At 47.6% G+C, this 25,280-nt stretch overlaps 1 protein-coding gene across 4 annotated transcripts; it reads left to right on the forward strand.

Annotated features, from left to right (window-relative positions):
* On the forward strand, nucleotides 1-24,906 carry pals2b (protein associated with LIN7 2, MAGUK p55 family member b). 4 transcript variants are annotated; one of them, XM_048993942.1, is made up of 13 exons: nucleotides 6,468-6,511; nucleotides 7,695-7,809; nucleotides 13,782-13,900; nucleotides 14,981-15,133; nucleotides 16,004-16,162; nucleotides 17,166-17,393; nucleotides 19,945-20,076; nucleotides 20,284-20,380; nucleotides 20,621-20,689; nucleotides 20,779-20,940; nucleotides 21,468-21,670; nucleotides 22,358-22,486; nucleotides 23,373-24,906. In XM_048993942.1, the coding sequence occupies exons 1-13, from the start codon at nucleotides 6,494-6,496 to the stop codon at nucleotides 23,547-23,549; spliced, it is 1,761 nt and encodes a 586-aa protein (XP_048849899.1). In that variant the 5' UTR covers nucleotides 6,468-6,493; the 3' UTR covers nucleotides 23,550-24,906. The 4 variants fall into 4 exon arrangements, with proteins under 4 accessions (XP_048849900.1, XP_048849901.1, XP_048849899.1 ...); XM_048993943.1 differs by lacking the exons at nucleotides 6,468-6,511; nucleotides 7,695-7,809 and adding an exon at nucleotides 1-274; XM_048993940.1 differs by lacking the exon at nucleotides 6,468-6,511 and having other exon boundaries at nucleotides 6,954-7,809.
* Nucleotides 24,907-25,280: the final 374 nt, after the last annotated feature.

A 25,280-nucleotide genomic window follows, 5' to 3' on the forward strand; every position in this document is an offset into this window, starting at 1 on the left:
TCGGTCGTCATCGATTCTAAACAATTTTCAGACATACCCCGGGCTCCAAAGAATAATTTCAGTTAATAATCGTAGGACGGCACTATAATAAAGGAGGAGTCAAAGCTACGGCGCTCAGCTCTGGTTGATGTTTGCCCGGAAACGTCACCGAGGGGGCAAGACCGGGAAGCCCGATCGGCGTACCGTGTGCGGAGAGCGAACTACTGGATCGCGGCCGGGGAAGCGATGGATCTATAATCGGGCTGGAGAGAATAAATTACAGCCAAGACACTAGGTAAGTCGCTAGACTTGCCATCGTATGAATCTGTATAGTCGTTTTAATTACATTTTAATTCATTTCAAGTAAATATTTGCTTTCAGAGAAGGACACATTTGCAATAAGTAGACAGCGCATTCCTCGTTCTGTATGCAGGTATAGACAAGATTGATTCAAAACTATGGTTCCTCCTGCGCGCTAAACCCCCCGTTTTTACCCCCTACCAGAGCTGTTTTCTTTATAAAAGTGACCCCCACGCGTCCACGGCGCATGAATGGGTAGCGAACATGGCCGCACGTGTAGCGTAAAGTCAGTAATGATGCCCAGGGGGCGGTGGGCGACCCGGGCCGTCACGCGCATCGGGGACCCTGCGCCGTCATGCCAGGACGCGCCCGGACGCGATCCGCGTGTCAGACTTTACATCGGCAGCACAGGTTTCGTCTGGCGCTGCGTGCTTTTTCAATCTTGGTTCCTATGGGTCGCTGCCCCAGTGATCGCCGCTTCGCCGACCGCCACGCCACTTGGCAGGTCCGCCGGTCTTGTCGTTCGTCCGACTCCGTGGCGCTTAAAAGCATTTCTTTGCATTAACGTAAAAGTGCGTGGCTTACTGCCCAGAAGTTATTGCGCAACTGAAACTGTAGAAAAGTTAGCCGAATACCTGTCCCGTGAGATTTCCATTCTCTTCTGCAGCATTTATTTTTGAAAATGCAGGAATGCGTGTCAGACGAAGCAGCTGCGCTCCCCCGTACTCACTGCTGCATGTTGCATGTCCCTACGTCAGCTTACTCCTACCTTTCCATCGGCGATCTGTCATATGAGGGTAATGACACGTCCGATCTCTTCCAGAGGCGCCTTACCGGACGACACACGTTTCCTTGCCATCAGCCATCAGCCCTTCTTATACAGGGAATGAACCAGCCGGCTGCAAACACTTATTATATAATTCTAAGACACTTCATAAACCTCCATTCTCTAAGTATGGCATGATCCAACCTTATCATTTGTTTGTAGAAAAACTTATTCTGACAGAAATGTTCATGTCGGCTCTGAGACTCCCTAGATGATCATTGGTGCGTCTGATGCGGGTTTTAATTTGTGTTCACATATTGTAGACAAAAGTAAACTTTTGTAACTGATGTTTAAATCGTAAGCCTGTTGATTTTACAGATTATGGATCTTAATCAGTGGGCTATCACTGTCAGAAAAAGCGTAAAAATGTGTACCTTTGTATGTCGTGGGCCTGTACCCTCAAGGGTGGGCCAGTTGTACCCTTAGCTGTAGGTAATTGCACCTTTTCAGGTACAGAAATGGACTCTGAGGAACATTTCTGTACCCTTGATGGTACATGAATGCTGTTTGTACCTTTGGGATGTTCCTGAGTCCATTTCTGTACCTTAAAAGGTACAAATACAAGGGTACAGCAACAGTGACAAGCAAAGGTACAAATTTTTACCCTTTTTTTCTGAGAATGTACCTGTTGTGGCATAAAACGTCATGTGAAAAAAGACATATTCTCAACCTATCCGATGGGTCTTTCAAACTGGGGCAGACCCACCATTAGCTAAAGCCTGGGCTAAGAGTCACTTGTGTCACTGTCTGAGTGGTTCAGCAGTAGGAAATCAGGGCTGCAACAATAAAGTGACAGGCAGCAGATGTGGTTTTATTCGCGGTGCCTTACAGTGAGATATTTATGATATATACACCCAGGCTATAAGCTAGGAGCGCTGTGCCGCTCCTTAGGGTGAACCCAGGACAACAAAAACACACAAAAGCCCCATAGCTACAAACCAGCACCTACTTACCCATCAAACCTCAGCGTAAGATACTGTACTTCCCTCGCTGACTAACGAAACAGGAGAAAACGGAGGACGACAAAAACCACACAGACAGCCAATAAACATCAAGTCCAAGGCAAATAGCATAGCATGAAAATGCAGGTTTCGAGCTGAACCTAGGGCAGGGGTGACACTCCCGTCCTGGGGGGCCGGAGCCCAGGGTAGCTTAGCTCTTCCCTGGTACAAATGATTCAGCTCCACAGCTGTGTGATAATTAGCACAAGGAGTTGAACCAGGTGCGTGAAATGAGGGGAAACCCCGAAATGTGCAGGACTCTGCCCCCTCAGGACTGGAGTTTGACACTTCTGGCCAAGGAGTTGAGGATTCCATGATGTTCTGCATGGGGCAGCCACAGGATTGGTCACAAATCATGTGGATACAACTGTGGCATGATGATTGGTTGGATGGATGAATGTTGGGTGGTCCTCCAATGGTGTTTTCTGGAAAACTGCTCATCGACAACCAGTCTACAGGTTCGGCGTTATCTTACAGCAGGTAAAATTAATGATGCACAGCTGCTGTTGTCATTTGGTTACTAAAGTTCTTATTATAGAATTCAAATCATTATTAATTCTCATATGATGAACAATCACAAAAAAAAATCACCTACAAATAATTTAATGTCAACCAATAAAACCTTATTATTAAATTACATCTCTGTGTTTTTTTTTCCAATAAAAGGTTGTTGTACGTTTTACAAAAGCAAACAGACAAGTGGGCGTGACTTATGCCCCCCCCCCCCCCCGAACCCCTTGCCGATATACATTCGGTTTTCCATGTTTTTCCTCGTTCGTTTGCCAAAAGTGAGTGACAGCAGTAATTCCCATGGTTTCAGTTTGCGAGCCTCCATTTGCCGGCAGTTCTGCTATTGTTATTGCTGTGCTGTAATACTCAGGCCATATACTGTAATACTAGGTACAAATGGGGTAATCCTCTTGCGGTGCAGCGTTTGAGCCTCTGTGCGGGGGCAGGGTGGGGCGACGGAGTGAAGTTTAAAGCTCTTAGGATCAGATGAAAACAGTTTTGCACTGTTAATAGTGTGGGATGAGTGCAAGGCTGTCAAAGCGATCAGGCCTAAATCACCGGCTTCTCCCTGCCGTCGTGCCCTTAGAAGCTTTGCAGTTATTGCGTAATGCTGAATACTGACCTTCATGGGATCCTGACACAACTGAGAAAAACATTTCATTCCTAGAAATTTAGGTCTGGTTTGTCTGGTTCCCGTCCCTTTGATTGACAGCCGGCAAATAAAATGGTGAGTCTGTGTAAAACCAAACAAATACTCTTTATGTTCCTGTGTTCTGCATTTACAGAGTTAGAGAAAACATGCTGACTTTGTTAACGGCACAGCTGTGGCGTCCCTGCTGGGTGGGAGCAGACGGCACTCATTTCGTTCTTTAAGCTTCCCGTTGTGGTAAAAGTAGCCAAAAGTGAAAACTGGAGAGTCTGCCAGTGACAGAGGTGCCTGTGGCTGGTGTCCTGTTATCACCAGTAAGCCCTGAGGGATCCTGCTCTGTGAGCAGTTTGCATTTCCTGCTGCAGGTTTAGCTGGAGGTCAGGATCTTCCCTTTTATTATTTATTATATATATATATATATTATATATAAAAGGAGGCATGAATTCCTGTTACCTGCGCGTGTGTGTGTGTCTCTGTGTGTGTTTGTGTCTCTGTGTGTGTGAGTGTCTCTGTGTGTGTGAGTGTCTGTGTGTGTGAGTGTGTGTGTGTGAGTGTCTGTGTGTGTGTGTCTGTGTGTGTGTGTGTCTGTGTGTGTGTGTGAGTGTCTGTGTGTGTGTGTGCGTGAGTGTATCTGTGTGTGTGTGTGTGACCGTGAGTGTGTGAGTGTCTGTGTGTGTGTGTGTCTGTGTGTGTGTGAGTATCTGTGTGTGTGTCTGTGAGTGTGTGTGTCTGTGTGTGTGTGTGAGTGTCTGTGTGTGTGTGTTTGTCTGTGTGTGTGTGAGTGTCTGTGTGTGTGTGTGCGTGAGTGTGAGTATCTGTGTGTGTGTGTGTGACCATGAGTGTGTGAGTGTCTGTGTGTGTGTGTGTGTGTGTCTGTGTGTGTGTGTGACCGTGAGTGTCTGTGTGTGTGTGAGTATCTGTGTGTGTGTGTGTGTGTGTGTGTGTGAGCGTGTCTGTGTGAGCGTGAGTGTGTGAGTGTCTCTGTGGGTGTGTAGAGTGCTTGTGTTTTTTTTGTGTTGGAAGTTGTTAAAATATTTCACTCGTGCCCTTTTTATTCCACAGTTAATTTATATTTTAGAATAACAAAGTATGTAAAGCATGTTGTTGGTTTGTAGAAAGAGCATCTCGGCAGACTGGGCTCACTCGTGCGTGTGATTTGTAAAGGATTCTCCTGGATACTCTCGGGCAGCGTGTGTCAGGTCTGGTTACAGCTTAATCATCGATTGTGCGTAGCGTCAGATGAGAAGCGTATCCATAGCGATGGGGAAGGAGAGAGGGAGGTGCAGGATGGACAGCAGAGCCCCGTGAAGCCACTGGAGGTGTTTGTATTCAAAACATTCACATGGTTGGCTGCTTAATGGCTTCTCACTCAAAATTCGGGACAGGAAAGTACTGGAAACAGCTCAGGTCAAGGTGCCAGTGTCCTCCAAGGAGGTCAGACATGTAATGGAAGGAACTTTTGGTAATTTATTTCCTCCTATGTGCAAATTGGGGCAACATCATGGTGGCTCAGTGGGCAGTGCTGTTACCTCCCATGTCCAGGAATGGAGGTATGTGTGTGTGTGTGTCGGTCCTTAGGCACCACTGCCCTGCTTGTTTTCCGGCTATCCCTGCCCTGCACACTGCTGATTACCTGGATCAGGTGTGTTCAGTCAATCAGTGTGTGGGGCAGGGATAGCAGGAAAACAAGCAGGGCAGTGGGGCCCGAGGACCGAGTTTGAGAACCACTGGGCTAACTGCTATGTCTAAATTGCCAGTACTATGTCAGTGTGCAGTGCCCTGTGATGGGCTGGCCTCCTGTTCAGGAAGTTCTCCAGCCTGGTCTCCTAAGCTCCTAGGGATGGGCCTCTGGCCCTGATCGGGATCAGTGGTTAGACAACAGGGAAGGAAAAGACGGGACTAGCTACCGTGATGCCGCACGTTCAGTGTAACCGAATGTAAAGTGTTTCCCGTTGATTGACTTTGGTACACGAGGCGCCTTATTGCAGTAATTCCCAGCACTGTGTGGGAGGGGCTTGGCTGTGCTGCTAGTGTGTACTGGAAATACGGAATTCACTGCAATTAAACTGGAATAAAGGCTCTGGATGGGGGGCTGGGGGAACAGTGAGGAGGGCAGGTTGTGGGGTGGGCAGGGATATTAGGTGTGGAGTCACACCTTTTGTGCTGGACAATATGAAGAAGATTGAGAACCGACTGGCTCCACCTCAGCTTGGGATGTAAAATCATCTTGATTAGAGTAAACAAGTGAAAAAGTAAACAAGCCTACATTTTAGTTAAAATTCTTTTTTTATTTTTGTACAATGCATAGTATAATAATATTCTGCTTTTTTCAGGCAATTATTTGTGTAATGCGTACTTTTTAGATCTGTTTGCACTGCATTTACTTTGCACTGTGTGCACTGTCTTTGCACTGTGTGCACTGTCTTTGCACAGCATGTTGTCTGTTTTGCACTGTATGTATGTTCTTGCTGCTGTATGCACCAGAATTTCCTCCTGGGATCAATAATGTGCATCTCAGTCTTAATCTTAATCTTAATCTTAATCTTAATCTTAATCTTACATTTTCTTCTTGCCCCTTGAAATTCAGGTCGTATTTATTTAGGGAGCTCAGTGAATAACCTTCATTTCTCCTATTTAAGAATCCAGTTTAACACACAGGCCAGGGCTTCTTCAGGACGTGGCAGAGTATGTTCACATACTGTATGTCCTGCCTCTGTACTGGAGTGAGTTGAGTGAACAGTGGAATTTGGAGCGGTGGAGTTTTGCCTCTTGTCCTGTCTTGTGTCTGCGATGTTGTCCCTGTTCCCCCCCCACCACGCCCGGCACTTTCTGGCCAGGGGGGTCGGCAGTGCTGACGTCGTGCAGCTCCTGAGGTCGGCTGGGTACAATGGTCCCCACTATGAATGGTTCAGTCCAGTGACTGGTGTCCTGAACAGAGGCCCCCTGTCCCAGAACTGTGGGGTCCAGATGGCCAGTCAGAGAAAGCGGTCTGGCAGTGCCCGGCCCCCCTTCCCGCTGGAGTCGGTCTGCCCCGGGGGCCGTCTCACTCTGTGCCCTGTGGCTCAGGAGAGGCGTGTTTAAGAACCAGCACACAGACTGGTCACCCATCCTCACTCCACTTGTGAAATTCCTCTCCCATTGATGTTGAAAAGATTCTGCTGTTCTTTGCCAGGTCCTGCCGTCTCACGGGGGAGGGGGGGTGGGCTGCTCGGGTCCCTTGGATCAGGGATGCTACATCTGGCACAGGTGAGGTTGATGTTTATATTGGAGGTAATGGGATTTTATGGAGGAGGTCTGGAAGGGGGTGCAGGGTCTTCACTGGGAGTGATTCACAGATGCAGGAGGCCTTTTGAAGCTTCTGACGTATGTGTGTTCAGCAAGAGAGAAAGACTCTATTTTTACGGTTCGCTCTCTTTATAAAAATCTTTATTACCAATATGATGGGACTCTGTGGAGAGTTATTGATGATAGAGGTATGGGTTTGGCCACAGGGCATTCTCTTTTTCCACAAAGAGCCTGTAGGTTTTTATTCTTTAAATATCCATCCATGAATCCATCCATCCATCTCTCCATCTTCCAGCCACTTTGTCAGGGCTGTTGGGGCATGGGGGGGGGGGGGGGGGGGGGGGCTGGAGCGTAAACCATGCTGCACAGGATGCCAGACTGGAGAAATCATGGATTAGGTGCCAGTTATTCCCTGAATATTCCCTAAAAAGAAATAATTTAATGTTTTTTTTTTCAGTTGTGTGTGAACATGGGTGTTTGTCACATTCTGACAAGTTTCTTTTGAGTCAAAGACCACTGAGGGTCTGATATCTGATGTCCTCACTAACTTCTTGTCTATCGGGACACCACGTCTCAGACCTATTAGTGCTGTTTGAGAAGTCTGTGGTAAGGGGGGGGGACCTACCCTGTTTTCTCGCACATCACAGCGCCTCCCCCTGGTCACACGCAGGTAAGGCACAGCACTCCCTTTTTTTGCCTCCCTCTGTGCTCTGTTGCAGCGGTACGGTTTACCACAGCAGTGGGCGACTCCGCGTCTTTGTCTGGTAACGAGGTGGCAAGGCCCCTGGCGTGTCACCATGGCAACCCCCTTCACGGGCTGTTCGCGTGAAACGTAACGCTATTACTCGCCACGAGCCAAATTCACGAATCCGCACAGAATAAATGAGCAGAAGAGTAACTAAGTGTAACGACGGTAGCCTGTGAACCAGCGGGGATTTCGCTAATCGTTGCGTCGCCCATGATGTGTGATAGCTGACAGTATGAGGCTGGTGCTGCGTTCCGATTGGTCGAAACATCAACACCGTGTTTTGAATACCTGCCTTTGTGAGTTTGAGGTCGGGAGCAGGTGACGGGCACCTTAATGGAAATCACCCACCCTAAAAGCCAGCTTGTTTACATATCATTTCCGGATGGTTCTCTGGAGATCTCGGACGAGTCGCTGAGGTTTCCGCCTGTGGATGAACGTGTCGCAGCTGAACGGATGTCCATCACTCTGTCCTTCTGGCAGGAGGTCCACCCCTCTGCAGACATGATCACAGGTACAGAGTCTCCACGCATCAGCAGAGGTTTGTGGGTAACACAGCCTGATTCTAACCTGCTACACTGAAGCTGTCTAAAAACTTAAGGAAAGCTGCGAGCTGGAAGTGACAGATGACATAGTGATTGCAGTCCCACAAGCAGCCAATAACAGTGCCTCAAGCTGACCTTTAACCCCAGTAACAGATTAGCTGTGACTAACAGGCGAACCTCTCCTCAAAATGATGGTATGTCCAGCTGACTGTTCTGCCGAAAGACACCTTTAATGCGGATCTAGTTTGGCTCACGGTTGGTCCATGGTTCAGGCACTGCAGTAACCAGATACGGTTAAACGTTACTGCTTTTGTCATAAACCTCATTTTAGGCTAATTTTCTTATTCATTGTCTGTTCCTCTGGAAACTTCTCTTAACTGATTTGTAATATAAACTGTTCAGTGTGCGGCTTCTTTTCGAGTGTCTCTATAAACGGCGCCCATTTAGGTCACCTGCGCCATGTCATTGATTAAAACCCGCCGTTTTCTATGTGCCATCTTCAGGGCTGGATTAAGAGTATTAAGTGTCTCTGGGCAGCAGCACGCATGACGGTCAGGTCAGGAAGAAGGGGAGCTGATTGGTGGCTCACAGAATTCCGGAATGTATCTAACATACGGAAACGTTACATTGGCTTTCCAGTGTGCCGTACGGAAAGGACAATATACAATCATGTTAAATATACTATATCTTAAATTGCATTAACTTGCTAAAAGACATTCATGAATGGAACTGGAGCAGGGTGGGATTATGGGGATTTGCCCTGCTTGGTGCCCCCCCGAGGACGTGCCGCCCCCCCGGACACGTGTCCAGTGCCTATATGGTCAATCCAGGCCGGGTTGCCAGGTTGATTTATACAACCTTCTCATCCCTTTTTTTTTGTGGACCTAAGAAAAGCATTTTGGCTTCTTTCCTTTTGGTTTTATTTTTTCTTCCTTTTCTTTCTTTCATTTTCACGTATCGCTTTGCTGTTTCCCCACCAAAGACCTGGGGAGGGAACCTAAACCTGCGGGATCTTCAGACCGCAAATTGCTCGCGTAGGATTTTAGGACGTGGATACGCGAGAGTTATATTATTGTCTTACTGTTTTATTTGGAAATTAAATATCAGTCAAACATTAAATACACGGTTTGGAGTAAGCGGGGGGAGGGAAAATCTCGAACGGCAGATCGCATAATCCTGCATTTCTGCCTGTGGATTAAATTCCAGATTTGTGGCAACCGGCGGGTGATTATGACCTGCCACTCCAGCGTTTAATTGCTTGCCTAGGGAGGGGGTGGGACTTAAAAGGTATTTTCAAAGCTATTGGCCAGTACTGTTGCAGCAACCGGCCAATACGTATGAAGAGTCGTGCTTTTGAGCCAATGGTATCGAGAGTCTCGGTAACGCAGTGGCAGGCGGAGTTCATGGTCCAGCAGATCGACACACAGTGAGGACGTGGTGCAAGGGCATCTGTCCAGGAATTGTGGGGTCATTATGCATATTCAGTATTGATTGTGCAGTGGGAGCCCAGATAGTGGCAGTTTACTGGTGGACTGCAGTGACAGTTCACGTTTTGGCAGGGGAAAGGCAACGAACACCGAAAAATAAAACATTTGTGAAATAAATCTAATTCAAATCTGACACCAGGATTTGATGGTATTATCTAGGGAGAGAATACAAAGGTCCAGCTGCTCCGGGGGCCCAGGCTCCAGGGGCCCAGGGTCCAAGGGCCCAGGGTCCGGGGCCCAGCTGCATTTAAATGAGCATGTCTGTTGCCTGATGAAATGAATGTGTAAGCGTGTTGGTGTGGGTTGCTGGGGGGGAGGTGGGGGGGTTGAGATTTAATTATTTTGCAGTGGATACAGGATTGTAATGGTTTGTGGGATTAGACGGAAAGAGGACGTGCGTCTCTCTGTGTGTGTGTGTGTGTGTGTGTGTGTGTGTGTGTCTGCAGACTGCATGCTGTCTTACTGCATTTTCATTTTCATGTTTCATACATTTTATCTGATAATCGTGGTGGCAGAGGCGCAGGTAGTTGAACCCTGGGGACACGTGTGAGCAGGGCTGTGACGCACGGCGGCAGACAGGGAGTCTGCAGGGAGCATCAACCTGCCGGCTGCCCGTTCTGGGCTGTTCCGAGCTTCCAGAGATGGTCGTCTCTGTGGAAGATGGTTATGGAGACGGTGTCCCGGAGACAGGCAGTGCAATAGAGGCGGCTAACGGGGCCAACACGCCCAGAGGTGAGCCAGACTGCTGCCTCGTCCTTCCAGAAGCTTCCTCTGGTCTGACTGCTGTTGGTTGGCTGGGAGGTGAACTGCAGCTAATCCTACACTCAGCGGGCAGTAGAATTCCTGGTGGTTTGTGAGGACCGTATGTGTACAGGAGGTTTCCTTTGTGGTGATGGTGTCCTATTTGGAAAGGAATTTCCTTGAAATACTACCAGCTGATAATCAACGATTACTTTAAATTATACTGCATGTGCCTGATTTGTTATTAGCAGCAAGAAGTTCTAAACTAAAGAACTGAATTATTAGTAGTAGATGTTCTTCGTGTTTTTGTGTCAGTTATTAAAGTCCAAACAAATGTCATGTTGAAGGATTTAGCCAGTTTGACAAACACGGACCGGTTGGGTTAGGAAATCCCCCTTTTTCAGATCCGGTGACCTTTCTGAACTTGTGTAGAAGGATGTTAGTTTAGGAGACTCTTCCCAGTGACCGTCTCTTTAGCTGATGGCTCATGGTTGTGTGCAAAGTTCACGTCCTGTGTCTCTCCAGCTGGTTTTCAGTGTGGGGTTGGACTGGCTGAGGAGAGGACCTGTCTCGATAATTTCCGTTTTATATTCCTAAGTGGGACACCCATAGTTGTCTGAGGAGATTTATTTTCTTGTTCTACAGTGAAAACATTGGGGTGGGGGGGTGGATTTTGTACAAGACAGGGCTTGAACAACACCTCCCAGACTGATGCGATAGCAGTGTGAGCGGATTTCCCCTAGCACATTCGGTGAGCGCTTCCTGTTCGCTGCTGCGTGGGGATAATCCATCATTGGGTTTCGAAATGCTTTTCAGACTCACTGTGTGCGTCGCGCTAAATTCAGCCATCAGGGTGTGTTATCCTTGGATGCCTAAAAAGCTCTGTAAACGATTGTTGGTCGAAGCATCTTATTTAAGTGTACAAGAAGCACTGTGCTTCAGTGTCTTGAGCTCCCCGGTCTTTTGTTTATGTTCTTCAGAAGGGTTAGGAGCTCAGATCAACTGAAGCGTCTGCTTTGGGCTTTCTACCTGAAACTCCTTCATGATAAATGAAGAACATCGGGTTGGCTGCAGTTATGTAATCCGGATGATCTGCACAGCCCCCTGAGTCTGTGGAAGGTGCTTCGTATGTATGGTCTTAGAAGTTGGTTTGACCTTATTAATGCTGAGTAACACTCCACATGAAAGGGAAATGCGTCAGACCTCCCCAATCGGCTCCATGAAGGCCGCAGTAAAATTGTATACAAGCGCAGGAGTGATTCATCAGGCTGCCAGGTTGATGCTGAGTCACATGTGCTGCCAGCCAGTGTCCCAGCCAGTGTCCCAGCCAGTGTCCCAGCCACTGTCTGGAGAGGTTTCCTCTCCTTTCTGTGAGGTTGGTACTGGAACTTTTCACTAAGGTTAAGCTGCCCTTGTCTCTCTTAACAGAATCCAAGGAAATGACTCAGAGCAGGAATTCCCAGACTCGGAGCAGGGATTGGGAGCCATGTGTCAGGAGGACCAGTGAAGGATTAATGGTTTTCAGCTCAAGGCCTATTCATTATCCGGCCAGAGACTGACGTTGATTCCAAAGATTTCCAATTTCTAGATTGCATACTCTCGTTTACCACCTGCCACATGATACTGCAGTCTGTTGGATTAATTTGTCAATGAATTGAGAATTAATCTATATCTATGCTTGAGCCTGCATTTGTAGACAAATTACTGGCACCAGCATCCCCGTCCACGTTGGCTGTGGTCAGTTACTGGCTGGTTTCAGCTTCGTTCGTGGTTTTTCAGTTGGCTCTCATTCATATTCTGTATTTGATCTTTGATCAGAATGACACTGAGTATATTCTCTAATCTTCTGGGGGAGTCACCATCTCCACAGGGCCTGCTTTGTGAGCCTTGGGCGATTTGTCATCCTCTGAGTCATATGACATGTTATGAGTGTCACATGACTTCCCATTTAGCTCAGCTGATAGGTCAACAATGGCTTAGTGATGTAAGGGTTAGGGTTCAGACAACGTTTGTATTCATACATTTTGATGAGTTGCTCACTTTAAAATTCATTGACTGCAAATTCATTGACTCAAGATATCCTCTGTTTCAAAACCTACATAGGATTTTATGCCATTTCTTGAACTTCCATGTAAAATGTTTGTTATCTATACATTTGTCTCCTATTTACACTGGTGATAATATAACTGATATTTTGTCCAGTCTGTACGTGCTGATGGCCGGATTACCCTGAGAAGACAATTTTACTGATAAGGTCAGGATCTTGTGGTTTGGGTTTAGCAAATTACGATCTAAGTGTATTAATTAAGACCTTTAAAGATCTTCGGGGCCTGTTTGTTCTGAAAGCTCTGCGACATCCTTTCGCTTGTGTCCCTTCTCTCTAAATCTGTGTCTGAAGCTTCACATCGAGACTCAATTATTCTGCAGTTTAACTCGAAATAAACTACGCTGGGAGCCAGTGGCCTATATATCTTAAATTAAGTTTGCTAGGGACCAACAATCACATTTGAGAGGAACTGCTGTGAAAAATGATGGACTATAAAAGTCTGGAAAAGAAAACATACCGAGAAGCAACTAAAACGGCTCATAACTGTGCTATCGCTAAAGAACGCCAAGTGTCGATAGAAAGCAACCGCTTCTGCGCTAATGCTAAACGAAGCTTATTAACTAACCATGCTATCAACTCGTCATACTGAAGGAATAGAGTTTTAAGGCTTCTTGTTTTTCTGGGTGTTCGTGTGTAGAAAATTGCCATCGCACAGTATAACTAGCTAGCTGTTAATTATTGGGGAAACAGAAAGGGGTGTCGAATGCAGTTTGACGTTTTTCCGAGATTCTCCCCTTCCTACATTAATATGCTCTATTTAATAAGCTTATAGCTGAGTACTGTTTCAGTCCAAGTCTTGGACGTTTAGAATCCAAACCGCAGTTTCAAGTTTATCAAGTCCGAGTCACAGAAACTGAGACTCACTTTTCACTTGAGTTCAAGTCCTGGGTTCGAGTGCTACATCACCGGTCTCTGTAGTAGCATCTTCAATCCCGAGTCTGACACAATGTGAAGTGTAAACTTTGACGTTTTCTTTCCTTCTCGCACATTAACTTGGTGAGTTAAGAATATCCCTGCTATAGATAACTGACTATTGTCACACGGGGTCGTCAGTGAGCGTTGTCGTCACCTCGGCGGTTAGCGATGCCCGTCTTTGCTGCCGTTGGATGGCGTCTTTGGGCTCCTCGCTGCACACAAAGCCCTGGGTGACACACGCTGCCGAGCGTCTGGCACTGAGGTCATGGTCGTGTCCTTGAAGGAGCCTTGGTGTAGGTCTCGTACCAGTATCGAGTAGATGTAGTCACCCGGTGACGGCAGTTTTTTATGACAGCACTTAATCGGAGTCGCGCGGTGCAGTATATCTCGGTGCTGTGCTCGTCCATGCGTGTGCTGTTAAGGCTGGATGCTCTGCTATGTGCTTCAGCTGTATCTAACATGAATAGACTGCCGTGGTTAATGCTGTGCAGACAGACAGCTTATATGTCTGTCAGTCACAGTTGGCCTCAGGTTCTCCTCTCCAAAGCAATGCAGTGCAGCTCGATATGGCTTCACCCCCGATGACAGCGGCGTATTAACAGCTGTTCTAACCCGAGAGAAATGACAGACTGGTGTTTGTCTATCGCCGAGAGAAGCCCCCTGAAGCTGACCAACCCCCCACCCCTCTTAGCAATGCAGCAGGTCCTGGAAAACCTGGATGACCTTCCCTCATCTGCTGGGGCCAAGGACATCGACCTCCTCTTCCTCCGCGGCATCATGGAGAGCCCCGTCGTCCGCTCCCTTGCCAAGGTAGCCATGGGACCCCCCCCCCCCCAGACGATTTAATGCTGTGATGTCGCTCTGGTTGCGTCACATGAATCAGCTCCAGTTTCTCACCGCGAACATTGCAAACACATGATTGTGTTGGCGCCCCCTCTGGCGACAACATGTCTTTACAGTTTGGAAGGTGCCTTTTGTAATATAATAATTCCCAGCTCCTCCGCAAAATGCTGAGCCCCTGACATTGTACTGATGCCCAAGTTGCGTTACAGTAACAAGAAACCATCTGAATACCGTCCAGAAGGCAGGGGAAGTTTGCTAAGTGACTGGTATGAAGGCAGGGCAGCACAGTTGTAGGATTCCTTGGCTCTGAGTGTAAGCTAGGGCATTAGCCTAGCCTAGCATTAGCTTAGCCTAGCGTAAGTATGTTAGCAGTGCGTTGCTGTTTTTCAGGCACCATATGAAATGTAGCGCAGTGGATTTACTTCGTAGCGTGCAGAGTTCTTTTGAGATGTAGATGAGTAACATACTCCTGCTTGGCAATGATGAATTATGAGTGACAGAGAAGCAACGTCACTGGGCACGATGCTCTCCTGTGACGCGTTGGAGCCTCAGAGATGGGAGACCGAGGGCTAGGTACTGGGATCGTTATGGCTTCACAGCGTTGGGGTGTTAATTGTTCTTCTGGTCGTCTCCGGAACCTCAAACCGTCACAGAACTGTTCCCTTAAGGGGCCTCTGATGGGGAACGGTGTCGACTGTGTCAGTGAGGTTTAATAACAGTGCTTGTGTGTATCTTGAGCTTTGCCTGTGTTGGGCCGTGGTGCAACAGTGTACAGGAAGGCTGCTGACCTTGCCCGCAACCTCTGAGCTGACCTTAATGTGGTGGGGCAAGATTAAGCAAGATTACGACCAGATTGTGTGGCTAAATTTAGTGTTCGTAATGGATCCGAATGCCAGTGTATGTCTGTGTGTCTCGTTAAAAGCCCCATAAAATCTGGTGAGGAAATACTGTTTTGACAGTTTGAGGGTTATGCTATCAATGGCTGTCGGCTTTGACACCCCCCCTCTCCCTCCGACCCCCCCCCCCCCCGGCCCTGGTTCCGGACAGGCTCACGAGCGATTGGAGGACATCAAGCTGGAGGCTGTGCAGGATAACAACGTGGAGTTGGTGTCGGAGATCCTCGGAGACATCAGAGGCCTGAGTGGCCGAGACGACAGTGCTGCAGAGCTTTCCCGTATCCTCAAGGAGCCTCACTTTCAGGTGTGGTGTGTGTGTGTGTGGGGGGGCAGGTTTCTGCTGTCCGAGCTACAGCCCAGCTTCTCTCCTCGCTGATCTTGCAACAAACTGTGAGCTTGCTGGCTGGAACTGAGGAGACGAGCAGTGGGAGGGGATGCAGAATTCTGCAGCTGAGGGCTGATTTTGTCTTGGGGTGAAATCTCATGATGGATGATACTGAGCTCTGCTGTATTCGGAGTTTTCCAGTAACCAGCAAATCAAAGACCAACACTTCTGAGATGTTTAATGAAAGGGAGGACTAGACCTGACAGATTGCGCTGCTTTGAATGGAAATCTGGAGCATGAGCAGACAACTTTGGCACAGAGTGAGAGAGAGTGAGCGAGCAAGCTGCCTTAGGCCACGACTCCTCCCTCAGGCTGAATGTACTCGCTTGGGACCAATCAGAGGAAGAGCCCGGGGGAGTTCTTTTTCTGTAGCCAATCGGATTAGCGGCCTATCAGGGGATTCTCCCCACTCTAGTTATAAGCTGAAATGTGTGGTTTAAGCTGTCGGATAAGACCTTAGTGACCTAGAGTCGGTCTGGGAGCTCCAGTGCAACAGATGCGTGTGTGTTTTGAGGGCTAATGAATGCAAATCTTGCACTATGGCTACAGTGGTGAGAACAGTAGTTCTTTTTTTTCCCCTCCGCCTTCGTTCGGTACATTAAATCCATTTTTGTTGGGTCATTCAGCAACTGCAGAGGAGCAATAGCATAAAAGTGAGAGGTCTAGTTTAGAGATGTTTTCCTGGTTACACGCATGTGTCGGTCGCCGCACGCGAGTGTCGCTTGCTCTGCCGAGGCTCACCTTGCACCTTGAGTCGTGACTCTCGCCATTTCTCGTCCCGGTGTTCAGTCCCTGTTAGAGGCCCACGATATTGTGGCCGCCAAGTGCTACGACTCCCCGCCTTCCAGCTCGGGGCCCGACGACGACGTGGCCGCGATGACCGGCCCGCCGGTGCAGGCCGAAGCCATCAGGATGATCGGGATCCGGAAGAAGGCGGGGGAGCCGCTGGTGAGTGACGGATGAATGGATGGATGGTTGGATGGAGAGACAAAGAAGGCTGCTGACTCAGTACCTGGCAATTTTGTAAAGCCTTCAGCTGTGTTTCCTTTAAATAAAGACGGAGAAAACATGGATATTATACCGACTGCTGTTATGCACCAGTCTGAATGATCTGATGCTTTATTCGCCGGAACTTTATTAGTTCAAGTATGAGTACTGCTATGTGGGAACTTCTGGAGCATCTTACGGGTGACTATTTTGCTGAGGATGGGATTTGAACTAGCGACCTTCTGATTGCCGGCACTGAGGTCTAACCTGCTGAGCAACACAGCATCTTCCTGCTTCGCTCTTTCCGCCAGTGTCAGTTTGATAAAGATCAACCTTCTATCTCTGCGCTGAAACCCCAGCTGTATTATGGTGTGATTGAGTGTGTTTGAGAGGTTTCCAAGTGTATGTTTAAGTGATTTTTTTCTATGACATTTCCAGACCATAATGGTAATAGAGCTTGAATTGCTCTGTATAGTGAAGTTTTTACGTGATTATGACTGTCTGAGTGTGTGTCCTTCTCCCCGTGTCGTCGTGGGGTTTCCTCCGGGTACTCCGGTTTCCCCCCACAGTCCAAAAATATGCTGAGGCTAATTGGAGTTGCTGAATTGCCCGTAGGTGTGCATGTGTGAGTGAATGGTGTGTGAGTGTGCCCTGCGATGGGCTGGCCCCCCATCCTGGGTTGTTCCCTGCCTCGTGCCCATTGATTCCGGGATAGGCTCCGAACCCCCCGCGACCCAATAGGATAAGCGGTTTGGAAAATGGATGGATGGATGGATGGAGTGTGTGTCCCTGCAATGGGTTGGCGCCTCATTCTGGGTTGTTCCCTGATCCCCGGGAGCTCCGGACCCCCCAGACCCTGAATAGAATCAGCAATTTCAGAAGCTGGATGGACGGATAGATGGATGGATGAAGTGTGTTGTGTGAAATGCAGGTAACTTATTTGTTTCTTTTGTTATTTTTTTAGGGTGTGACGTTTCGGGTGGAGAAGGACGAGCTGGTTATCGCCCGGATCCTGCACGGAGGCATGATAGACAGGCAGGGCCTTCTACACGTGGGCGATGTCATCAAAGAGGTGAACGGCCGTGACGTGGGCAACAACGCTGCAGAGCTGCAGGAGCTGCTGAAGGAGAGCAGCGGCAGCGTCACTCTCAGAATCCTGCCCAGCTACAGGGACGCCCCGGCCCCTGCGCAGGTTAGACACGCACACACACCGACACGCGTCCCTCTACTCCTGTTCCCGGAGCCTTCTCATCGACTTCTGTCTATCGTTTCAATGCACTTCATCATTCCCTGACTACAAATACAAATCAAAACAAATTGTTAAAAAAAAGAAAAGAAAAAATGAAAGAAGCAAAACATCGAACAAAATAAACTCGAAATTCTTGTTTTGGGACCTTTTCTCCAAATTCTGCCTAACAAAAAAGTTGTAGATAGACAGCAAGAGAGAGAGAGGGAGGCGCTCATGGTGGAGAGACACTCAGAGTGGTGTGACCCCACTGGAAGAGCGTCGTTGCTAGTTTTGTTTGTCCTTTTATCGATCTTTTAAAAGCGTTCTGCTGTAGACTGTTGACCACCGTCGAGGAGAGTTAGAGGACAGTGTGCCGAGGATGGTGGACGAAAATAGTCCGACGTCAACGGGTTGTCATCTAGGGTGGGGGCCTGGTGTGCATGTAGAGACACATTAGCACATGTTAGGCCTCTGCCATCTCATTAGGTCAGCAGGGGTCGTGACCCCGTGCAATGCTGCTCCTTCCTTCGATGAATTTATGTGCCCCTCGCTTACGCCACCCTGCTGTGCTACTATGGGTCACTCAAACGCTCTGTGACTGTGCGATGGTCGGGTTTGCTTTGCCAAACCGAGGCCATCTTTCGATGCCAAAGTTTTGGCATTGTTTGGCTTTTAGCAGTGTTTAAAAAAATCAACTCTCAAATCGATATGGGTCTCGGAAGGAACTCCAAGAAATAAGCATGTATATGAAACAATATAGGGGTGTTATGGGTAAACTACCTGTCAGGACCTGACCATACATGACCTTTACTGGGCAGAGGTCATTCCTTTGGTTGTTCCACCTTCTCAGCTTGGCATCGCCCTATGAACCATCTTTGGTCACACAAACACGCAGTTATATACAGGTATAGGTCATCCGCTGCTGAGCACGTAGGGATTTACATCGTCATCTTGTTGCCTTACTTTGGCGGGGGCACCATGATGCCACGGTGCCTCTCTCCCTCTCCCACTCAGCCTCAGCTCGCCCCCCACCTGCCTCGCTCCGTTACGTAACGCCTTTTGGTCCTTTGGGGGGGGGGAGTAGTGTGTTTTAGAAGGTAAGACTCACCGTATTCCAAAGGGGGCCCAGAATGTCGAGTGATTGAAACGGGACACGGGAATCCCTATTAATAACAGTCGGTGTGCTATCTGGGACACGGCAGGGGGGTGAGAGCGGCCCTTGAGGAGCCCGGCCCCGCCCCCCCCCGAGCCCCCCCGCTGATGTTGCCGCACTAGGTTGACACGCCCACAAACCATGCACTGCAGTTGTCTCTCTCGCTAGCGCCTACATATGCCTGCTTACACACACATTCATGCGCCATTTTGGCCAGCTGTCCCTGCGAGCTCGTCTGTCCTTTGGGATTATCTAAGCCCGGTTTAGTTGAAAGCTGGATTGCAGTTAAAGGACTCAAGCAGGTCCATGTTTAATAAAAAAGGAGGGATAACGATGAGGAGCACCTTTTACAGGAAGTGTTTCCAGACACCAGATATGCCTTCATCAAGACTAATTGCCCTTATGAATAATAGATGATGATGATGATGATTTTGGTCTCGGCAACATGAAAGCCTGCGGCTGTGTGGTCTTCCCGCCCGTGAGTTAATTTGATTTGCTTTAATAAGCACTTCCAGAATTTGTACATTTAGCGGGAAGTGACACATGAGAAGGTCCACCGCCCCCCCATACAGCAGCTGTCGCCGTGGGTGAATGGGGACGCGTCCCAGCGACCCAGCGATGGCATATCGAGTGTCAGGGCCAGAGGCCCGGAAAGAGCGTGATGCTGCGACTCGCCCGCCGTGATGTTTTAAGGGGGGGGACTCTAGCGCCCCCTAGGTGTGGAGGACGATGGGGATCACAGCTCGGAAAATCCCGAATTTGCTCAGAGAATCAAGGAATGATTTCAGTCGCAGAGTTGCATACTGGTTGGTCAAAACAAAATCTTGGTCTGGATTTTTACTTTCTGGACCTGAACGAATCTACCTGCTGCTTATAATGGATCATACTGGATCCCTGCTCTACCCACTGTATTTAAGTTGTTCCAGTCCGCTCTGTACTTCAGAGCATCTTTTAAGTGCATCGTCCCAGACCTGTGACCGTCTGTTTATGAATAATATTTTCTGTTATTTCCTGTTATTTATTATTTCTTTGCTAAAATGTGCATTTTCTTCTAGCAATATGTGACTAACATAAATGAACACATTAATTGCATCAAAATTAAGAAAAGATCTGGTCGTCCTTACAGTTGTATCTGGACAGTGTGATTTTTGCATCCTACGTTGTGGTTCGCTCAAGATATTACTGTATCTAAGATTTTCTCTTTTGCTTTTCTTATCTACCTTACCCAGAATTCCCTGCTCCTACTCGCCGGTGTGACTGAGGAGGATTGGTCGAAAAATGTCCCCCCGCTGCTTTTAAAAGCTCTGCGTTTCCTATAATCAGTGGACAGTTTGATTCATGCGGGTCTCTTGTGACTCACAGGTGTACATACAGCCTCACTTCGACTACAACCCGTCAAAGGACAGTCTTATCCCCTGCAAGGAGGCTGGCCTGGCCTTCTCCAGGGGTGATATACTTCAGATTGTCAACAAAGAAGATCCCAATTGGTGGCAGGTAACAGCTTGCTGTTAGGAAGGAGATCTGTGCTGACCCTCCGGTTTATAGTACCAAAATGTCGTTATGCTTTCTACATATCAAAGGTTAAGATGGAGTTGAGATATATGTTGGTAGATGACCCCAGAGCAGATGAGTGTATATGCATTTTGAGGTATGGCACCTGTCATCTAGAGTCTTCCTCTGAAGCGTCTCTTCCTCTTATAGGCGTGTCACGTTGTAGGCGGGGCAACAGGACTTGTCCCCAGTCAGTACCTAGAGGAGAAGAGGAAGGCTTTTGTCCCAAAAGACTGGGATGATTCGGGTAGGTTCAAAATCTCATCTTTTGTCCACGGAAAATAAATGTTTTTCTTGCACGGAAATCTATATTTGCTTCTGTTCCAAGCCATTCTTAGTGTTTCTTAATGCTCCCCCTGCTTCTGGCTTGAGAAAACCAGTTGCAACTGGTTTCACCGATTGTACTCTTGGGTATCAGCCATCAGTGAAGACCATGTGCTCCCTCTACTGGGCAGAAAGAGCATTAACACTCATGCGCTTTTCTCAGGAATGCTGTGCGGAGCGATGAGTGGAAAGAAGAAGAAGAAAATGATGTATTTAATGGCAAGAAATGCAGGTGGGTGCTGGGATGCCGTGTCACATGACCTTCCTTGGAAACTGCCCTTTAGTAGCATTAACGGGCTAACACCTGTAAATATGGACCAGAGTTCGACCGGCACGAGCTGCTGATCTATGAGGAGGTGACCAGGATGCCACCGTTCCAGAGGAAGACGCTGGTCCTGATCGGAGCGCAGGGAGTGGGTCGGCGCAGCCTGAAAAATCGTCTGGTTGTGCTCAACCCGAAACGCTTCGGAACCACCGTCCCCTGTGAGCTCCTGCCGATTGTGGATTTCTCGAGGATTACACAGAGATTATAATCACATGGGCTGGCAGGAAAGTCACCAGGTTACGCAGCAACAACACATCAAGACAATAATAACAATTATTATTATTATTATTATTATTATTAGTAATAATAATAATATTATTATCATCATTAGTATCATTATTATTCTTATTATTTAGCTGCTTATTTTCTGTATATTAGTGGAAGGTACAATTTTCCAAATGAATTTGCATAGTTGGATATTTTTCTGAAGCATAGTCAAAGGTCTTGCTTAAACAAAATATATTGTGGTCCAATTTTAAGATGTCAGTCAGAATTCAACCAGAACTTATCAGCTTCCCCGTCTGCGTCCCAGTTTTTGGCGCCTTGCTATAGTACAGGACTTGACTGGGCAGAAAACGCATGTCGGCTTGGTATGTCCATGTCTTCTTAAATGTTGCAGGTGAGGGACGTTTTTTATTTTGTTTTCTGTGGTTTTATTAAATGTGGCAGCTGTTCTGTCCCTCAGTTACCAGCAGAAGGCCCCGGAACGACGAGAGGGATGGGCTCTCATACCGCTTTGTGACGCGGACAGAGATGGAGGCGGACATCAAGGCAGGAAGGTACCTGGAGCACGGCGAATACGACGGGAACCTTTACGGAACCAAGATAGACTCCATCCATGAAGTGCTGGGAACAGGACAGACCTGCATCCTGGATGTCAACCCGCAGGTCAGAGCAGAACCAGAACCTCTGCATTGTTCTTCAAACTGGACTCCTTTTTCCCTGTCACTGAGAACCACACTGGTCTTTAATTATTTCCCAAATTATTAATCAATGTCTAGGGTACGGAGTAAGTTATCGCTCACATAATCAGAATCAGCTTAATTTTCACAGTGAACATACAATTTGCTTTCTTGTGTTTGATCCCGGCATTAAAATGGAACTGAATGCAAAGACATGAGATACAGCAGAGGAATACAACAAGTGAACATACTGCTCACAACTACCGCTGCACAGTTAGACAATAAATTTAACCAGGAATGACGTCATGAGCGTTAATATACAGCTAATTTTGGAGTAAAATCAAAACAGAGGCAGACGTACTCGAAATAACTGTAAGTTTCCTTGTCCGTCGAAAAGTGATTGATCACGGCGCACGGTTAATGTAGGTCAGTGTAAATTTCGCCGTTTCCCAAGCCAGTCCTTGGGGACCCTCATATACTCCACATTTTTGCTCCTTCCCAGCTCCCAGCCAATCAAGAACACCGAGTACCTGATAGGGGCGTGTTGGAAGCTGGGAGGGAGCAAAAACGTGGACTGGCTGGGGCTCCTCGAAGGACTGGGTTGGGAAACTCTGCTGTAGATACTTGTCTTGCCGCCTTGGTGATTTGCAGGCCTCTTGCCGCCTGTTCACAGGCCCTGAAAGTTCTGCGGATGCCTGAGTTCATGCCGTACGTGGTGTTCATCGCCGCGCCGGACCTGGAGACGCTGCAGCTCATGCACAAGGCGGCGGTGGAGGCGGGACTCACTGGCAAACTGCTCACGGTCAGTGCCGGGCCGGGTCAGGCAAACTGCGCACGGTCAGTGCCGGGCCGGGTCAGGCAAACTGCGACCCTGAACCGGATGAGTGGATATGGAAAATGGGTGGGTGGAAATGATCAGAAATCTATTTTAGTTTATCTGCAGGTATGAAGGGATATAGAGAAATCAGCTAGGTGCTGGAAATGGCAAACTTTCTTTTTGTTGTTGCATGCGTTGCTATAAATATACCCTTGCTTTGAAGCCTCAGATCTGGCATGTGGCGTGAATAAGAAAATGGGTAGAGATCTTTTGGTTTAAGAGAAATGAATCACTTCCTGACAATATGCTCTCTCACTCTGCTGATGTGATTCCTTAATAGCCGATTTAGGTTTGTTCTGCTTAAAGAGAAAGTAAGGCTTAGAAACTGTATTCGTTCAGTTAATTAAGTCTTAACATTTAATGACATGTATTTAGCTGTACACTTGGGGTGGATGCATCCATTCTTCCTGAAATGTCAGCGATATTGTGCCCGTAGCCTAGGGAGATGGGCCCCCTGCCACCCTGAATTGGATAAGCCGTTAGAGAAAATGGATGGATGGAAATGTCAGCATTTGTCAGCAAAATAAGAACTGTGGCATCATTTATCAAAGGTGCCCATGAGCAAAGACACAATGGGCTGGTCTTGGAGATAAAAGTCCTGAGGCTGAAAATTAGTCCCACTACATGCCACCCCCCTCCCTCCCCATATGAAACAAAGTGGCACTGGGCAGTGAAGTATGTTTGTCACTTGGGTCTTGACCAGTTCTGCCTATCACTGGACCTGAGGCACAATTCAGGTGTGACACTGCTCTCGATTAAAAATAAAACACTATATGGCTTGTTGAGCTTCTCCTCCCATTCGTACTCTCAGGACATGGATCTTAAGAAGACTGTGGATGAGAGCGCGAGGATCCACAGGGCTTACCGGCACTTCTTTGACTTGACGATTGTCAACGACAATCTGGACCAGGCCTTCGAGAAACTCTTGGCTGCGGTGGAACGGCTGGCGACCGAGCCGCAGTGGGTCCCCGTCAGCTGGGTCTACTGAGTGGAGCCTCCTTGAGGGAGCCAATGAGTGCACTTCCTGGAGACCGTATACTCACGTGATTGGACGAGGTAATGGGGGTTAGGCCCCGCCCACCCAGAGCCCCGCTCCCTGTGTTAAAGGGCCACACTCAGTGTACATTATCGACAACTTTTTCTACTTGCGCTCAAAGGGATAAAGAATACTTATTTATTTTAATATTTACAGCTTTTTACTGGGTAACTTTATTTTCATCAACTTGAAATTTAAAACAAGTGAATATGGACGCTACTCTTTTTTATTTATTGTTTGTACTATAGCTGTTAATCAGCTGAAGCCAAAAATTTTGTCTTGCAACAGACTTTTGAGAATGATATATATTGGTACGTCTAAAATTGATCACTTGTTCTAGATCAGTACACTACAGTACCTTAGAGGTTCAGTACCCTAACTGTGGCTAAATCATAAGACAGTCCTTTATGGTCACTACTGTTTTTCTGCTCCCCTTCCCCTTCTGTGTACCTGTCTCTGATTGTACACCGAACTGGCCCAGACCCCACTCCATTACAGAAGCTTCTCGGTGTGAAAAGGACTCATTTTAAGACTTCTTTTGCCCTAGACAGAGAGAACATCGTGTGTGATTTGTCCTGCTTGTTTGTTAACATTATGATTTTTAGCTCGTTTACAATATCTGTTGTTTTTTTGTGTTTGGATGCAGCATCTCCTTGGTGACCCTTTACTTAATATGTATGTGATTTGGGTTTAAATGTTGCCATTCCCATTCTCTGGTAGTGGTATTTCTCTAATAATGATACTATAACCCAGTGTTTCCCAGCCCGGTCCTCAGGGATCCACAGCCAGTCCAGGTTTTTGCTCCCTCTCAGCTCCCTGCCAGCGGACCACGTTTTTGCTCCCTCTCAGCTCCCTGCCAGATAGTCCAGGTTTTTGCTCCCTCTCAGCTCCCTGCCAGACGGACCACGTTTTTGCTCCCTCTTAGCTCCCTGCCAGACAGTCCAGGTTTTTGCTCCCTCTCAGCTCCCTGCCAGACGGACCACGTTTTTGCTCCCTCTTAGCTCCCTGCCAGACAGTCCAGGTTTTTGCTCCCTCTCAGCTCCCTGCCAGACGGACCACGTTTTTGCTAAAAACATGGGAACTCTGGGGTTTTCCAAGGACTGGTTTGGGAAATGCCATCATTTGTTTATGACATTTCATTTCGGAGCATTTTAACCTTCTGTCAATGAGTGTTTACACTGCAGATGTAAAACCATAATTCCACCATAGCAATTGCTTCTCCTCTCTATATTGTCATCCCAAAAGATATGTTTGTTTCCGCTTACACTTGAACATGCCTCAGACCGGGCTAAATATACTTTACAACAAATGTGACTCTTTTTTTTTCTCAATTATAGTGACCTCAAGTACTGCGACGGGAAATTGTATGCTGGCCATCTTTATGTAGAATACAAGCCATTGTATATAGAGTTTCAAGGTAATGAAACATTTTTTCCCTCTGATCAGTGCTGGATAGACTGTCTTACAGGGTCTCTGGTCTCTTTAGAGATGAATGTGTTAAGTGGCATATACATGATTCCTCTGAGAGTTAGAAAATGGCAGAGAGAGCGAGAGAGACAGAGAGAGAGAGAGAGAGAGAGCGAGAGACAGAGAGAGAGCGAGAGAGCAAGAGACAGAGAGAGAGAGAGAGCGAGAGACAGAGAGAGAGAGAGAGAGCGAGCTGTCAGACTTGCCCTTTATTAA

The sequence above is a fragment of the Brienomyrus brachyistius genome, chromosome 23, assembly GCF_023856365.1.
Source record: "Brienomyrus brachyistius isolate T26 chromosome 23, BBRACH_0.4, whole genome shotgun sequence".
Classification (NCBI taxonomy): domain Eukaryota; kingdom Metazoa; phylum Chordata; class Actinopteri; order Osteoglossiformes; family Mormyridae; genus Brienomyrus; species Brienomyrus brachyistius.